Source organism: Pipra filicauda, unplaced genomic scaffold (genome assembly GCF_003945595.2).
Source record: "Pipra filicauda isolate LSUMZ 115617 unplaced genomic scaffold, ASM394559v2 scaffold103_size3290846_pilon, whole genome shotgun sequence".
Lineage (NCBI taxonomy): Eukaryota > Metazoa > Chordata > Aves > Passeriformes > Pipridae > Pipra > Pipra filicauda.
Window position 1 is genome coordinate 2,972,430 of NW_024103474.1, and position 18,385 is coordinate 2,990,814.

Here is an 18,385-nt window from a genome sequence, read left to right on the forward strand (position 1 = left end):
GTGTTGATGGGACTAAGAGACCCAGATCTAGAAATATGCTTGTTACAGATTGTGCAGTCACTGGCTGTTTTCTCTGCCTGAGGTAAGGACAGGAAGAAATTAGCTTAATGGGTAGCAAGAGAGACTGAAGCTGTGTATTAGAAGCATAGAATACCAGGCATGAAAGGACTGCAAGGATCATCCAGTCCAACCTTTGTTGGTGAAAAGAAAAAAAAAATCCATCTAATAAGAACAGTGAAGCCCTGTAAAACTCCTAACAAAGGAGTCTGCTGAGATTCTTGTGGGAGATTGGGTAAATGTTACCAAGAAAAAAAAAAGAAAAATACTTTTTTGATGTTATTTCATCTTTTTTCTTGTTCCTTAATGACACAAGGTCTGCATGTGCTAGAGAGGACAGATAAGGCCCTGAAATGTCCTTTAAAAAGTAGCAGTCATGGTATAGACAGAGTACAATGTCAAGGAGAGTGACTTATCCCAACATTTCACTTGTATTCATAACTTGGAAGTAGATAAATGAAATGTGAAGCCTTTCATCTCTCAGATGCTGGTTTCAATTTAAACTGGGTCAGTGTAAGGTGTTCCTTAATTTATCTTAGAGCCGTAGGTATTCACTGTGATCAGATGACACATCATGGAGATTTACACCAGAAAGGAGCCATGAAATATTCCCTGTCCAGTTGTGATTGACTAAACTAGCTTCTGAAATTCCTCAATGGGGTTTGTACCTCCTGGTCTCTGGCTACATGTTAACACCTTCACTGCCTTTGCATTCCTGTTTGTCAGGCTGAGATTTGCCTTCCAAGTCATGAACATTTGAACTGAATATTTAAACTTCGTCCCAACCACAGCAAAAGAAGTAGTAAATCTGCTTTTAGTATCAGTACAAGTATTTTCTCTTTTATTTTGTTAAGTACTAGGTCTACACTATTTGATTTTACAATTTCTGTCCTCTTTGGGGTTATTTTGGCTTTCAGAGAGAGGAAAAACTCTGGTTCAGAGGAAACCGACCATGTATCCCGAATGGAAGTCGACGTTTGATGCCCACATTTATGAGGGACGGGTGATCCAGATTGTGCTGATGAAAGCAGCAGAAGAGCCTCTGTCTGAGGTGACTGTGGGTGTGTCGGTCCTGGCAGAGCGGTGCAAGAAGGGCAATGGCAAAGCAGAATTCTGGGTAAGGGAAGAGGTTAATTCCTCACGTTTTCTTCCAAGCTGAATGAATGCCATACGCCTTTTAAGCTTGAAGGGGTTTAGATTTTCCTAGGTCAGTAGGATCTCACTGGTTTGTATTCACCTGTTGCACTTGGTTTTTTTCCACACCTTAAATTGAATTCTGAAACAAGAATAATTATTCAGAAGAGTAAAAAACTAATAGTGGTCAGTTTTAGCCAATTCAGTGGTCTGAAATCCTCTGCTTATTATCCATAGAACAAGTGCCAGATAGACATCATCAGTGTTAAACTTTCTCTGTACAACCTGTCATGACTTGGACAGACCGTCATGGCCAGCAAGGAGATGTTAGTTCAGTTAGCATATAGCCTGTAAGGTTATTTTTGTGTGGAGAGACAGCCCAGCAGTAGTAGCTGTAACTGGGATCTTTGCCTTCTGGGAACTTTGTTGGGCAGATGTTCTGAGTGCCAGACGTTGCCTTAAAGATGAAAACTTAGTCATTATCCCAGTAGGATGATGGGATTTGTGGGGATATGTTCATGGGTGTCTCTAATCTAATTGTGGTTTGGTTTTATCTGGGGGTTGGGACTTTTTTTTCCAAAGTTGTATTTAGTGTAACCCAGGGATAGTTTGCTCTGTGCTGAAGTGAAGATTGAATCACTCTTTCATGCTTAATGGTTTCTTATCTTTTTTAAAGGCAGCATTTTAAGAATTAGTGGCTACTTTCTGAGCACAGGAACTGACCTCAGCTATTGGCTCAAAAGACACTTTTTTTTTGGTTTTGCTGGTCTGTAGAATTTGCCACAGAAACCACGTGTAATGGTTTGAGGGGGAAAGGAAAACAAATTTTGATGATACCACTCTTTTTTCATTACAGGCCAACGGCATTTGATATCACTATGGTTTGTACTTTCTATAAACATATAAAGGATTGTATAGATTTTTTCTTTTAAAACCTGGTTCCTGTGCAGATTGAGTTTACTAATATTAAAAACAGAAGCCAACAAACTTCTTTGCAGAAAGGGGAGAGGGACATGCACAAACGATGTGAACTCTGTGCTGAACTCTTGGGTAGACATCAAAGCAATACACACGAGTAAAAGCAAGAGAATAAAAGCCCCTGACTCAGCTGCAACAGTGAGATATGGAAGATGATTGTAAACAAACAGTTATTGAATACTCTGCTTTGAGTCCCTAGAAGGAGCTGTTTAAATTCCTAAGAGATTCAGTCAGCCACACACTTCACTGTTGGTATCTTTCTTTCCATAGCTTGACCTACAACCTCAGGGGAAGGTGCTGATGGCTGTGCAGTATTTTTTGGAAGATGCAGGTAATGTCAACTGTTTATTTTTAGTCACTTATGTGAAAAAAGTTATAATATTTACAGTCCTTTTTCAGAACAAAGGATGTAACTCACAAAAAAATACCACCTGGTTTACTGAGTAGAATTTTCTGATGTTATTAATTTGTTTTCTAGGGGTTTCTTTGTTATGTGGACACATGGTTGGATTTGTTCATTTCTAAATGCCTTTGTGCCTCTAAATGCTGTTGGATTTAGGCACTTTTGTATCTTTGATATGTCTGTCCTCACGTTTTGATGTGATAAAAAAGGTATCAGTTCCTTTTTATATGCAAGGAAGTTAAATCTCTTATTCTAGCTTATGAGGGAAACTTTTTTTGTGGATTGGAGAAGTGGGTCTGAGTTTCCTGGGATTCAGAGCTAATCACCAGAAACTGGTCGTAGCAAAGAATGAATGGTTTAGTATTCAAATGCAAATCTTGTCAATGTTCTGACAAACGAGTTGAAAAAGTAAACAGGCTGTTTATGTCAGAAGTATACACACACTCTTTGGAAAGCGACTAGGAGGGAAACTTTAAGTACAATAATAAAAACAAGTATTTTAGCATGGATTTGTGTATCTGTGGGATCCTTTTCTAAAGAAAATGCTGTAAACTCACAACTTGCTTAGCTAGTGGCTACAACTTCCCCATACCAGAAGTCATGACACCATTCTTGGGAATAATATTATAACATAACTGCTCTGCCATATTAGTCTATCAGTCTTACAAGGTTTATTACTGTGTGTTTATAAATAATAAGTGGAAAGAGTAAGTTTTGAAGCATTGGTGGTTTCTTTCCCCACAGATATGTATCAGGGAGCACAGTTTTGCTCTCATAGAACAAGTTAGTTGTGAAGGTACCATCCATTTTTGTACCATATGGGCAATCTGTGTAGCAGATACTAGAAAAGCCACTGAAGATAGAATGTGATGTACAGTACATGACACTTCAGAGTTGACATTTTATCTCTGTGATGGCAAAAAAACCCCAGCCTGTATACTTGTTATTTTGTCTCTGAAAAGTTGACTCTATAAAGCAGAATTTCAAAAAAATGTGGAACTTTTAAGAATCAGTAGGTAAGAGTGTTTCTTTGAAGATCCAAAGCTCTCTGTTTATGCTGCAGTAATATTCTGGTTTGCATTCAAACTGTTGTGGGCCATTATATTAAAACACCTTAATCTTGGTCTTTGTCATGGTTTCCTGTGCAAGGCTGTTTCAGAGGGCAGTGGTATTATGAGAATCTTATCAATTTAACGAGACATACAGAAATCCAGCTCTCCTGGAAACATAAAAGTTTCTCAACCAAACCAGTACAAACCCAGTTTCTGTATTCTCAGTTGCTTGTTTGATGAAGCTGAAAGTTATTTCCTGCTCTCCACATAAACATGAGGAAAAACAGAGATGTAAATGTGTAAATCTTCCATAATTTTTTATTAGCTGTTAGTAGGAAGGTAATATACTCATGTGCTGTAAGCACTAAAATAATTGTACTTACTAATCAAAATCATTTAAAAATAGATGCAATGTTCTTGCAGTTCTTCTCATTGCCTTTATTAGGGATTGCAGATGGTTGTGGATGAAGCCTGCATACCAAACAGATCATTAATTCATGCAATCATACCTTAATTGGCAAGTTAAGATTCAGCTGTTATTGCACCTTTTCCATCTTTAATTTTATATAAAGCAGAAGGTAAATAGGAAGTTGTTGCAAAGTAGTCACTGATACCTTTTTGGTAACTAACCCACATAGGTGGTGGAAAACTGCCTTTCAAGACATTTCAGTACATTTATACATCTACATTTCATGAAGGAAAGTTACTCAATCTGATACTTGATGTGAACGCTGCAAATATCAATACACTTTAACATACTACTACTCAAAATTATAAACCTCCCTCATGTTACTGCTAAATAGGCAAACACTGATTTGTGGCTCATCACTGCACTGCTGTAAATGTTTCCTCGAGTTAAATTTGCAGTTACCAGTATTAGATGAGAGAGGTTTGTTAGTGCATTACAAGGATGTTTGTATTAACCTCCATTCTTAACATTGCTAAAACCCTTAGTTAATAGTTGAAGGCTCAGAGACAGTTCACATTCCTTCCTATACAGATACCAGTTTGCTCTCTCTCTGACCTGCTTTCCTATACAGAACTTTATGGTTGCTGAGTTTCTAAAATACTAAAAAAGGCTTGTTCTGAAACTGGTATTGCAGTTGTTCCCTAGTTTATTCGAAGGTATTGCCACCATTAGTATCTTTGAGTTATAGGAGCTACCTTTTGTTTGGAAATCTCCAAGCACTTTGCAAAAGTCACTAATTCTTTCTGTGGCTTGTTTTACAAACTAAAGCTGCTGTTTTTCAAACCTTCCTTCTGAGTAGCAAAACACCCTGCCATCTTTAGAGAAAACTGCTTTCCTCTGCTTCAAAGGTACAGAGCAGTATTGAGAAATGAGCATGTTATCACTCCACTAATAAGTATATTATTAGAGAAGAAAAATCATGTAATCATGGTATTAAAATTTCCTCCATGATAGCCTACATTGAGACTTTTCATTTGTATATTGTTTGTGCAGACTGGGGCCTGGCCAGTTAGTTTAGGGCCATGTATGAAAAGTCTTCCAAGTCTTAGAGGTCTTTTTGCTTTCTAGACCCTGTAAAATGGGGACTGCAGAGCCTTGACTTAGAGCTGTCAAAGAATTTTTTTGGTCTTCTGTCCTGTGATTTGAGTATAAGCTTGTGCTGGTAATTTTAAAGTTTTTTCTTCTGGTATGTGAAAGGTGAGAACAAAGGTGTTGACCTCAATTTCAATTTCAGAACATTGTTTTCCTTCTGTCCCTCCTCTAGTTGTAGTATTGAAACTAGGTTATAATTCTCTAAAGCAGCTTTAGTTTTAATAAGTGGGAGTTGCAATACGTTTAATGCTTTGCTTGATCTTTGTTTATTCAAATGTAGTTAATGACCTTATCCAGTAAGAAAACCCAGAACCTCACTCTGCTGAGTGTCTTGTGCAGTGTTAGCAGCTTTGGAAGTGTGCTTGTGTCTTGGGTTCAGTTTCTGAATTGCTGTTTTGCTGGCTTTAGCTTTCTGCAGAAAAGGTTAGTGAGTTCTTTCCTTGAAATGCCATTGGAAGTACCAGGAGGTGAGTAATTTGTGTGTGAACTTTTGATATCTCAAGTGTCTGACTTACGGGAGAGGAACATGAGCCATAGATTTTGAATGTGTTTTTCTCTATGTGTCAAGATGAATGTTGGGGAAGCATGAGATTTCAGAATTTTTCTGAGTTACCTTTGAAAAATAATAGGGTAAATAACAGATTTGCTATCACAGTCTGTGTATTGCCTAAATTAAGATTTGAAGAAAGGTACTCTATGGATGAGGTGTATTGTAGAAGGATTGTCACATTATTAGTATATAACTGTGATGAGGGCTGAAAAGCCCTCTTATAATTGTACATGGGGATGTTGGTATGATTTGATTATTTAACTCAGAAGATACTATTTCTAGAAATTTGGCAGATGTGGTGGTTATTCAGTGGCACCTAGCATCTGCTTTAACCTGCTCCTAGAAGTGCAATTGCATGAATTTAATAAAAACATCTTCTGGCTTTATTTTCTCATTTTCTTTAAGAAAATGAGACATCTGCAGATGTGGTGATTTCATAAACACCAAGTTGGCAGTGTTTGTGGTTGGTAAGGTAGATAACATGCTGTGTGGAGCAGAGAAAATTTGATACAGTTCATATGTTCGGTAGAAACTTGACTTAGATGCTGTGTGTCTAAAGGTTAGTTTTACTGTGCCTTTGTAATATGAAAAAGAAAAAAGAAAACTTATTTTCTAGTTTATTCCCTGTTTTACCACAACAAATGAGATATCAGGTGTCTCTGCAGAAGGGTTATATAAAGCACTTACTGAAGTGTAAAATAAGAAGTGCTCTGTCCGCCGAGCACAGGCCGTGTTCACACAGCAGCTCTGAGCAGGTGTGAGCGCTACAAAGGCTGCAGTGTGGGGTTTTTTTTTATTCCTGGATTGAAAAGCAGGGCTTGTTAAAACTCTGGTGTTTTGTTTTAGCACTTTTCTAGAAGGTTGCTGGCGTCATTAATGCCTGGGAAAGGCTGGTTCAGCAGAGACACCCTAAAGCAGCTGCAGAGCAGCCCCTCAGTGCTCTGCGAGTGTCGGGCAGGACAGCGGGAGGTGCTGGCTCAGGGGCCAGGCAGGACTTCATTGAATTGTGCAAGGCCAGGCTGGAGAGGGCTTTGAGCAACCTGGTGTGGTGGAAGGTGTCCCAGCCCATGGCAGGGCAGTGGAACTAGATGGTCTTGATGGTCCCTTCCAGCCCAAACCATCCTGGGATCCTCTTCAGAGGAGCCGACAAGAAGCCCATGTCCCACGGGTGTCCCAGGCTCTGCAGAGCAGAGTGTAACTTATTTGCAGTGTATCTTACAGTGGCAATGTGCACACTGTCACATGGAGCACACACACCTTTTCACGAGGTGCTACTGAGAGTTTGTAACAGCGTTTTTGACCACTTGTGCTAAAGTTTGTAGTATAACTGCTTGGGGCCAAGATAGGTAATTTGAGATTATGTGCCAGCCTTCAGAGACAATAGTATTGACCTCTACAATAAGCAAATTGGTATTTCTAATTAAATATCAGCAATGTAAAATCCACAGGTACTGAGAATGAAGGAGAAAGTTTTATTTCGTTTAAAAAAGAAAAAAAGGAAATACAAATCACTATCAATACTCTGTAAATGAAATGTTGTAATGATCACAGAGACCACAATGATTTAACATAGCAAGTTCATGTCACAGAATTGTAGGCTTTTGGGAAACTTTTATTTCTGTAAATTTTTTTTTTGGTGGTTTTTTTTTAAAGATGATCTTTAAAGCAATCCTCTCCAGGACCAGGTTAAAGAGCAATTTTCCCCTGAGACACTTCATGCTAAGAAAGTCTCCTGTGTGAGGAACAAGCTTTCCCTTTTAATGATTGCTCTATGAGATTAATGTTTTTCTTGACCTGAAGGTGCACTTAAATTTCAAACAAAGCCAAATGCAAGGCTGTAGAACAGCAGAAGGAAACAGGCACTGAACAGAAATGATGGTTGGTTTTGCAATTTATTATACAGTTTCAGGCAAATCTCAACCTGAGCCATCAGTTAGCTCATAAAACGCTTTGCCTGTCCCTGTTTGAAGTCCCAGTTCCCAGTCTCTGGCAGTAGCACTGTTATCTTTCCTCTGCTCACAAACAGCACCGTGAAATGAGCAGGTTAAAATGAAAAATGAACTCTGAAGACGGTAAATATTTTTTCAATTCTTTCTTTTTAAATAACTACTGGGGTTATTCTGAGGTTGTTTTCTTTTGTCCTTGGGCTTTTGAGGTTCAGTTGAGACAGTTTGACATCTCACCTTGAGATTTATTACAGTTCAGCAGAGCCCTGGCAATATTGCTTTAGTAAATGTTTTCCAGGCGATGGGTTGGGTGTTGTGTTAGTGGCTGCGAGGGCTGTGAAATGTTCAGCAGGACTGCTCCTGCCATTAAATAGTGAATACAGTGGTCTGTTTACAGCACGTCTGGAGAGCTGCACTGTCAGTTCACAGCTGTGCTTAATGGTTTCTTAATGAATATACAGCATGGAGGAGTTCTGGGGGCTTTTGTCAGATCGACTGCAAGTTTTGAGAAGGGACCTTGAAATACATGAACATGTCAGTGATAAATATTAACCACAGCTCTCAATAGAGGAAATAGATTATGTTTAATGGTGTGTGCTGGGTTCAAAATGATTAATTTCAAGTCCAGGCCATAGAGGTCACCTGGATTCTAGTTGCTGATTCAGCTGTTTTGTACATGACTCTTCCTGACCATGTGCTAGTTCATGACACACATTTTATCTATGGGAATCCTGACTTGCTTGGAGAGGGAAGCAAAGTTTTTCTGTTTCTCCCTCTCCCCCATCTCCACCCTGCATCCATACAGTTGTTGTGAAATTTACTTCCCTGCAATTGTTAATTGTCTCTGCATCTTTGAAATTAAACCTTTATTCCCCAGTTGAGTCCATCATTGGCTGAACTGCTTGAAACTGTTCTGGAGCAACACACATTAAAGTTAATTTACACTTTAGAGATAACTTGTTAAACATGCCCATAGTAAATTGGAATGAGCTACACTATCATTTCATAACCACCTCAGCTTCAGGTGCACTTGACTTACAGCTGCTCTCTAAACCTCTCAGCTCCTTCTGAACCAAAATACAAAAATGTCTCCAGCCATAATTGGATATATTGGTTGGTTTTGGCAAAGGTATTTAATAAGGCAGCTGGTTGTGAAGCCTGTGTGTTCTCATGTGCAGATTTTGAAGTTTTGCTGTGCTCAAGGATTCTTCCCTGTTAAAGTATGTGTGCAAAGAGAAAAAAAAAAAAAGAGGGAAAAACTGAAAGTGATTAGTGTATTAATTGCCCTCTCAAAAAAGAAAATGCCAGTCTCACATATTTCTCTTTAAGTTTAGTATCAGTGCTCTAGGCAGGGAGGAAACACCACTCTTTCCCTTATCTTGATCAAGTTTTGTCAGAGACTTCTGCACACAGTATTGGCAATTGCTCCAAGCATTTTAGCATGAGAAGCCAGTTTAGCATGAACATCCAGTTCACATGTAAGTTCCTCACTACACACTTGGTTTACTTGTGTTATGGAATAGGTGCCATAAAGCAAAACATCTTTCTCTGTTCTGTTGCTGTTACTGATTAAATCTTCCTTACAAAGACATCTTTTTCATGCAGCAAACAGTATGAAGCATTGCTGACTCTCAACCACCTTGTTTTCCTTAATGGCACACTTCGCTGTGTGGTTTCCCTGAAGCATTTGAGGAGCAGTGGGTGAGGTCTGTGTATTTGCTCAGCAGGATTAAACAAAGAGATAGGACTGTTTGCGGACTTCCACAAGCTGAAGTGCAGCAGCTGATGAGAGTTTTTGTTGGGTGAACTCAGTAGCCTGTTTGAACAGCAGAAATGAATCCTGTTCCTGTGGGGGCAGAGGTAACTCAGGGGCATGCACAGTGCCAGGGTGTCACAGTGCACACTGTGAGCTCCTTTCAGAGGGTGTCAGGATGGGTTTTTCTCTGAACCAGGTTGCCAGTTTCTCAGAAAAGTGCAGTAATACCTGGTAGCAAAGCTCGGGGATCTCTTCTGAACTTTGTTCTCACTAATATGCTTAATCTTCCCTTAATCCCTGAGTTGATGTTGTCCTTTCTTTTCTAAGGCAGTACATGCTGCTGCTGTCTGGCTGCAGCTGGCTGACAGATAAATTAGTTTAGGACACTCGGAATGGTGTCAAATGATGGATTGTATTCCAGGTTCAGGGGTCTGATGAAATAGCAGTGGTGGCAGCCAGCTAATAAAATGACAAGAACCAAGTGCAGCCAGCAGCAAGAAAGCCAGAGCTCCTGGGTAACTTCCTAGTAAGCTCAGGCATTGCAGTGAGTGTGACTTGGCAAAGGAAAACAAATCTGCTTCTATCAGTACAAAAAGCAAGGCCCCCACTGATTTTGATAACAGGCAGCAATGCGATGGAGCAAAGTAAGAAAACTTTTGTACTGACAATGGGAAAAATGCTCTTCTGGCTTTTTCCTTACTCTGTTGCTGTGGCAATTCCCAGCCTGCAAATGGCAAGATCCCTTTGCCCTAAGCTTTGCTGCTGGGAGATGGGAGGGGAGAGGATTGGGACTGAGACGCGTTGACAGATCATCAGTGTTATGAATCAGCAAAATCTAAATGTCTGACTGAAAATCTCATTTGTCCTCATGGTTTACTGCTCCTGGAGGCTGGAAGAAAGCCATCTTCCAGTAGTATGGCCTGATGGTGACTCAGAAGGTCCTGCAGCACTTCACCTGAAGTTCTGCTGTAGTCCTGGTTCAGGAGGGCACGTGGAGCAGCAGAATAGAAAGGTTTCTGCTGACCCTCCTGCTTCCAATAAAATGTTTATTTATCTTAAACATAAATCACATTACATATAGGAGCTTAGATTTTTTTCAAAAAACAACTGTGGTTGTCATTTCTCTAGCAAAACTGCGCTCCATTCCTGCTTTTTCCCCTCAGCTCATCTGCTGAAGGCTTTTTCTGCATAGGCAGGAGCTGGGAATTGCTTGCAGGCATGGACATGGAGACACCTTAGGAAGCATTGTGTGCATGTGTTCCACCCTTGTTGGGCTGAAAGTCTGCAGAATGCAGGTGTAAAATAAACAGAAACACTATTCTGAAACAGAAAACCAAACTGAACGTTTGGGAGAAGCAAATATTAATCTTTGTAATGCCTTTAAGTATTAAAAGTGTGTCTTCTTGTCTCCCCCTTAGACTGCAAACAGTCAATGAAGGAAGACGAGGGCACAGTAACTATTAACAGGAGAGGAGCCATCAAACAAGCCAAAATCCACTACATCAAAAATCATGAGTTTATTGCCACCTTCTTTGGACAACCTACATTTTGCTCTGTCTGCAAAGACTTTGTATGGTAAGAAGGAAAAATTAAGTTTCCTCCACCCCCAAATAACTGCAAAATTCACTTCAGGTACATCGAGACAAAACATGACACATAAATTCATATGTGTTTGGAAACTACAGTTGTCCCTTTCACATTAAAAAACAGAACTTGAATATTTTTGCCACTGAAATGATTGAAAAAATTCCATCAGCATCAAGTGAGATCTGGCCTTTAATCAACAGCAGCTCTGTCACAAGGGAATGGGGTGGGTGGATCTGAGAAAATAATGCTCGAACTTTGAGATGTGAAGTGGCTGATGGCAGAGTAAAGACCCATAGGGGGCCAGAAGTTGGATCCCTTTAATATTAAAGCTGTTTTTGTCCTAAGGCAGATCAGGAGGATTTCCCATGTGATTGAAATCTTGTCATTTCTGGGTCCCCCTCCTAATTTGCTGGTCTGTCAAAACAAAGTACCTTACCTTCTAAACCTTGCTTTCCTAAGACAGAGGATTCTGATTAGCAGAATTTAGACCACTTTATTAATAGGAAAAAATATTCCCATAGACAAAGGATTAATTGGTTGACACGGTAAAAACAATAATTTTTTAAAAAAATAACCTATCTTTTATTCCTGTAAATGTATGGGTTTTTATTTCCTCCTTTAACATTTGTTTTTCAGGGGACTCAACAAGCAGGGATACAAATGTAGGCGTAAGTTGATTTTTTTTTTTTTTTACGTTTTTCTTCTACTGCTTTCCACGTGATTCTGAAGATCTAATAGTCACTGTTGAAAAAAATCTTCTGCAAATATGCATAGCACAGTGCATCATTACCATAGCTGGTAGTAGTAGATGTTAAATATCAGTTTTGCACAATAACTGAAGGAATATAATTGAGATTCCTACCTGGGTTTTTAGTATCAAGATTTCGACTCAGCTGTTCTCAGAAGAGTTTAATGCTGTTGAAAAGTTGCACTCATTTATGACAGCAGCTTTTGTGAAACCTTTTCTAAAATGAATTACAACTATTAAGGGATTTTTACAGCTCAATTGAAAAGCTCTTTTGACTGAGCATAGATCTCTGTGCATTACTCCAAACAGAAAGGAGATATCAAAGGGTAAAACACAAAAGCATAATATTATTCTTCTATTATCAAATGCTGGTAGCATTGCCTAATGGAGGCTGATTTAGCTTAGAAATAAAGTTTATGATAAAAGAAAAGGGGGGGGGGGAATAAGCTCAAAAAAGATCATCATCTTGATGGAAAAGAAGTTTTTGCAGTTTGTGGTATGATGGAAAGGTGTGTATTTTTCATATTCTGTTATGAAATGAAAACACCTCATCCCATGTATTTATTATCTGAAGGAATCCTTTTTTTTCTTGTGCATGTCTTGAAGAATGCAATGCTGCTATTCACAAGAAATGTATTGATAAAATCATTGGGAGGTGCACTGGTACTGCAGCCAACAGCAGGGACACAATGGTAAGAGCTGGAACAATGTATTCATATTGTAATTATGTAATGAAACACTCCTGGACTAACAAAAACCTTGTATGGAAACTACCAACTCCATTTGGGAGATGCTTGGCTGTACAACCCAAGTGACTGTCTTCTCCTGGAGTGGACAAAGCATGACCAGTAGTCCAAAGCCCCGCGAGCAGTTGGGTGGTATTTGATGGGCAGATCCTTTCCCTGCTAGATGAGGGATGTAAGGCTAATGTAAAATAATTGTAAGCTTGTAATATCCAAGCAGTTTTCTGTCAGAAGCTGGTCCTGCTGTGGGCACTGCCTCACCCCTGTCTCTCCCCGTGCTCAGTTCCAGAAGGAAAGGTTCAACATTGACATGCCTCACCGCTTCAGAGTTTACAACTACATGAGCCCGACCTTCTGTGACCACTGTGGCAGCCTGCTCTGGGGGCTGGTCAAGCAAGGGCTCAAATGTGAAGGTGAGGACGGGAGGGGAGGCAGCTGGGACCTCTCCTTGCTTTCCCAGGGTTCCATCCCCACGGCTACACACCGTGCATTTCTCTGTGTGTTGTGTAGGATGGGATTCATCTCATCCATGCGGGTTGGGAAGGCTTCTGTACTAGAGAGAGACAAAGAGGCACTTGGCTCATGTGACAGCTCAGCCAAGGTGAGCTGCTAATGGAGTCAGGGAACACACTGTGGAGGTGTAACCTTGAGTATAATCAAAATTACTACCTTGGGAATAGCTGAAATTTGGTGGTTCCAACTCAAGGTAGCACCTAAAAGTGTATTGAAAGCGTTTACTGTAAATACTGCTTTTATAATTCTCCCACAGGAAGGCAGGATGAGCCTTACTGTAACAGATTTTGAGAATAAAATAATGGTGATAGGAGTTCTTTTTCCTTGTGAACAATTTTTGTAGCCTTCATTGAGTTAAAGATAAAAACTGCAGTTTTGTTAACAATGACAGGCCTATGTCCAGCCTGGTCTTACAACAAGGTTTCTGAACTGCACAGAGAAACAGCCTTTTTGTTCTAATGTCAGACACTATTTTCCTGATGCTTGTATAACCATCCTTACATTTCTTTTAGAATGTGGCATGAATGTGCATCATAAATGCCAGAAGAAGGTGGCAAACCTATGTGGAATAAACCAGAAGTTGCTAGCTGAAGCTTTAAATCAAGTGAGCCAGGTATGCTTTATTGCCATTTCAGGTAATTACTTGTTTTCAGAGCATCTTGGGGCTTTCACATCGTCTTTTCTGTATCACTTTTATGGGGAACTGAGTTTGGAATGGAGGAAATGCAAACAGCTTTCTCTTTTTTAATTTGATACATATAGAGACTAACAAAGATATCAATAGCCTAAAATGGGAAGGGGGGGAGGAGGATCCCACTTAAAGAATTTTTTAAAAGGTTTGTGGTTTCCTGAAGCCCCAGTTCTGTGGTGCCAAGGTTATTCTCACCCTTTCTGTTTAATTGATTAAACAGTGAAATCATAATTGTGAAATCTGTTTTTACATGTTTCAACTTTAAAATTCCACTTGAATGATAAAATTAAATGAATAAAGAGGAATATACCAGATATTCTCAATTTTTATTAATCATATATATATATATATATATATATACACATACAGAGAAAACTGCTCTGGAATTAACACTGGCCCCATAGCTTGTTCATCTCCTGCTGCAGCATGACTGTCTTTTGTGGCTGACTTCTGACTTGCAAATAAAGATTCAGACACAAGCCCTGAAATAAAACAGAAAAATATATCACAAAAGCCAACAGTGTGTGTTCTGTTGGCTCTCAGCTCTCTGAGCTGTGTGTTCCTAAGTTTTCACAGGATATTTACTTTGAAAACAGTGAGAGCTGTTGCACCAGCTCTTTCATGACCCAGAAAAACTTAATCTTTTCCTTACTAAAATTTGATCTTAGGGATCTTTCACACATAAAATTTGTTTCTATGTGCTAAAGATGGATGTCATACACAGATATGACTTAAGCTTGTCCAGTATGACTCCCATCTCCTCATTCAAATGAACATACATCCAAGGGGACATTTTCCCACAGTTTAATTTGTTCCCACTGTGAATCCAAACCACTGTACCTTTAATAATTTTGCAATGAACAATACAACAGACTGTCCAGGAATTTCAGTGACTTATTTTCTTGCAGTGAAGGAAATAAAGCAATTGGCTGATCTGAAGCTGTAAAGAAAGTGCCTAAATAGTCTGTGAACCAGACTTCTTGAGAAAAGATGTGTACTGGGAGTTAGTAATTAAAAAGAAAAGTTTATACTGTCATCACATTACATTTACAGATATTACTGTATTTCTAAAGTAGTAGTGCTGGTATAATTTCAAGTGTTCCTTCTCCTCAGAAATCTACACGAAGGTCCGATTCTGGGTCTGTAGAAAGTGTTGGTATTTATCAAGATTTTGATAAGAAACATAAAGCTCCAGGAGGAGATACAACAGGTAAGAAAAGGGAAGATGTTTCCATATGGCCATTTACTTACCAGACAATTTAAGTAGTTATTTATTCTTGCCTTGTGTTAGACAATCTTTTTTAATAAGCACTGTTAAAAAAAAAAAAGGCATGTATTTCTTTTTACCATCTCCTGGCCGCACAAAATTCTTACATAACATTTGACAAACGCCTGGAATCCCATCTCTGTGAGTTCAGAGTAAAGTTTTGTTTGGTGTTTGTTTTTTCACTATTGCTAAAGGCTTCAAGCATTGTATAAGCTCATTTTCATTACTGCTAACTTATGATAATTTACGCAAAATTAAATGCAACAGCAGAAGTAATGTTTTACCAGATGGAAATGACCAGACTCAGTAAGAGATAATGTGTGGGTTTGGTGTGTACAGGACTTTATATATTCATTCATACATTGAATTAATTCTGTTCAAATGCCCAGTAAAAAAAAAAATATTTTTATGTCACTTAGCATACTTGTTTTGTTTTGCCAGAATAGAGGGATAAAAACCCCAAAACCTCTTGCAAGTACTACGTCAGGGTGCAGCCCCTGTGATTCCTGCCTGGGTTGTCCCAAATGCTGGGCAGTTACAGGGCACACATGGGATCATCTCATGATTAACATCAGTGTCTTGTTAGTGACCCAGCGGGTCTGTGCAGCAGAGGGCAGGAAAAAAGTTATTAATTTTAGGATATAATCAGGATTAAACTGTATGATCGTGCTACTTAGCCAGCATTGGGCATAAATCAGATCTCTTTATGTGGACAGGCTGAGAGACTGTCCTGTTCTGCTAAGGGAAGATAAATAAATAGTTTGTTTACAAGCAGTCCTTGTATCTTTTTCTCCAAATTATGTTCTATATTTTAGTCACAGGAAAATGTTAAGGGTCTTGATTTTTATAATACCCAGGTATTGCTTAAACCCAGCATCAGAAACAATCACAGGTTCCATTCAAATCCAAATCAAGTACGCTCGAGTAATTTAAACTTTTGCTATAAACCACAGGAGGTGACCCTTGTGTTTAGGTTCACCAGTATTCCAACAGCAGATGCATTGAAATGCTGTGCCAGCACCTAATTCCTGTCCAGGGATCTGAGTCATGCAGTGTTTCTGCATACACTGAGCATGGACCTCCCTGTTTTGATCAGCAGATAACAGCGAGTACGATAAGCTCTGGGAGGGGAGCACAGTCAAGACAGCGTCGCGAGCTGCAAGGAGAAAATTCAGCATAGACAGCTTTGTCTTCCACAAAGTACTGGGGAAAGGAAGCTTTGGAAAGGTATGTAACAAACTTGGAGAGCTTAAGGTGCCTGCCTCGCTTGATCTCTGCAAAGTGACGGGCTATTTCCATTAAACAGAAAGGTCTTACAGCTCCTTGGGTTGATAATCTTCTAACAGAATTGTAAATAGACATCTTTGTCAGAGACACTAGAAATTCATCACCTGGATCACGTCTGAACTCGAGTGTGATTCATAATGCACAGCACTTTGTGGGCTGTTTAGTATCCAGGCAGAGGAATCGCCCTTTATGCACCACAGTGCAAATTTTAGGTTCATGCCCTCTGTACAGAAACAGCCTCATAATGCCCCAGTGCAGGGGCAGGGGGATATTTGGGAGAGCAGTGTGACCTCCACGGCCTCTGTCCGCTGCTCTCCGTGAAACTACAGCTCTAGGGAAGGAACAGGCTTTACATGGCTGTTGTTTATATACTCACAAGACATTGACAGAAAAACCACTGTGCCTGCATCTCCTCATCTCTATGTCCAGCAGCTTCACACTCCCAAATCTCCCTTATCTTTCCCATTTAAATGTATTTTTTTAATTGTCACTGCATCTGCTATGAACACCTTTGCTTTCCCTTACTGATACCATCCGTAGGAAGTCTTTCCTAGCCATGCTGTAACATCACCCTTTATTCTTTGTAGGTTCTGCTTGCTGAGCTGAAAGGGAAGAATGAATTCTTTGCTATCAAAGCCCTGAAAAAAGACGTGGTGCTAATCGATGATGATGTGGAATGTACCATGGTGGAAAAGCGGGTCCTCGCACTTGCATGGGAAAATCCATTTCTCACACATCTTTACTGCACGTTTCAGACAAAGGTAAGAAAAAGCCCAGTAGTGAGAGTAACTACAACAGGTCGACCCTTTTAATGGATGCTGTTATCTGCAGTCAAATGAAAGTAACTTAGTGGTGCAGGAATTAAGTTTCCTTTTCTTGTGCTCTGTGCAATAGTTCACGGGCCTTGTGGAAAGTAAATATGAGTAGGACCAAACATATGTCGATGAGGACAGAATGAGATCAGAAAAATATCTATGCAATCTAGAATAAGAGGCAGTTTAATTTAAATCCTTGATCCAAACTTTCCCCTAATGAGGGGAGAAAAGATGACTGTCACAGGTAAAAGTCAGTAAGTCTGTTTAAATGTGTATTTTTATGAAGTCTAGAAACCCACAGAATACAAGATTAGCTATTTATCTTTACAAGACCAGGCCACTCAACTCTGTAGGAGCCTTCCAGGCTCTCACGGTGTGCATGAAACAGAGAAATCCTTCAGCAGAGGAGGCTGCTTGGTCCCCCCATTGCTACTTCATCTGTGGTTGGAACAGCATCAGTAACTGTTCCATTCCCTGGTTATTTGCAAACAGGATCATCTGTTCTTCGTTATGGAGTTCCTGAATGGGGGAGACCTGATGTTCCACATACAAGACAAGGGGCGTTTTGATCTCTACAGAGCAACGTAAGTCCACAACCCTCCATTCCCCATCTCCAGGAAGGATTTTAGTCTCTGGGTTTACTGCTGCTAGTTTTGTGCCCCTTACTTGCCCTGGAATTTCAATGGCTGATGATTGAAAAGGTATTTCTTAGGCACTAGTTTAATACAATGAAGAAGTTCACTTAATGATGTGTGGAGTTAGGCCTTCTTAATTTACATAGTGTGATGTTTTACTCTATGGGATGCTTGTAACTAGAGGTGCAAAACAGACTGCAACATCAGCCAGCAGTGAAAAGAAAAAGGTACAGCCTCAGTGTCCTTTGGGACAGTATTTTGATGGAAAAAAATTGCAAAAATAATCAGCACTTAGATTATTGTTATGATAAGTTGTCATGATGGCACAGGAACACCTGTACCTTTCACAAGATACTAATAAAACGGGTGCTTTGTTTAGCAAGTGCAGTTGTGTCAGTTGCCTATGGCTGAAGTTTTCAGCTCCAGTGATCTTTAAAAGATGCAAAAACATTTTATTATTGTTACTTTATCTATCATTTTTAGTTTGAGGTCAGTTTCTACTTCTCTCACTCAAAGCCATGAGAGATTTAATTGTAATATTGAGTGGGTGCATGCAAGACCTAAAATGTAACAGTGCAGGGTAGTGAACCTACCTATAAGCATCAGGAAAATTACCTCTGTTACTGGGCACTGTACTAAGGAACATTGACTGGATGGGATCA

At 39.6% G+C, this 18,385-nt stretch overlaps 1 protein-coding gene across 2 annotated transcripts in view; it reads left to right on the plus strand.

Moving 5' to 3' along the window:
• Positions 1-18,385, plus strand: part of PRKCD (protein kinase C delta) — a 60,828-nt gene that overhangs the window by 36,062 nt on the left and 6,381 nt on the right. Inside the window, exons 3-13 of one of the 2 annotated variants that reach the window (XM_027726750.2) lie at positions 975-1,174; positions 2,440-2,500; positions 10,856-11,012; positions 11,661-11,692; positions 12,379-12,464; positions 12,799-12,928; positions 13,541-13,641; positions 14,833-14,929; positions 16,083-16,213; positions 16,861-17,034; positions 17,581-17,672. In XM_027726750.2, the coding sequence (XP_027582551.1) occupies positions 975-1,174; positions 2,440-2,500; positions 10,856-11,012; positions 11,661-11,692; positions 12,379-12,464; positions 12,799-12,928; positions 13,541-13,641; positions 14,833-14,929; positions 16,083-16,213; positions 16,861-17,034; positions 17,581-17,672 (1,261 nt within the window). The remainder of the gene's footprint in view (positions 1-974; positions 1,175-2,439; positions 2,501-10,855; positions 11,013-11,660; positions 11,693-12,378; positions 12,465-12,798; positions 12,929-13,540; positions 13,642-14,832; positions 14,930-16,082; positions 16,214-16,860; positions 17,035-17,580; positions 17,673-18,385) is intronic. The other variant, XM_027726758.2, reaches the window with a different exon arrangement.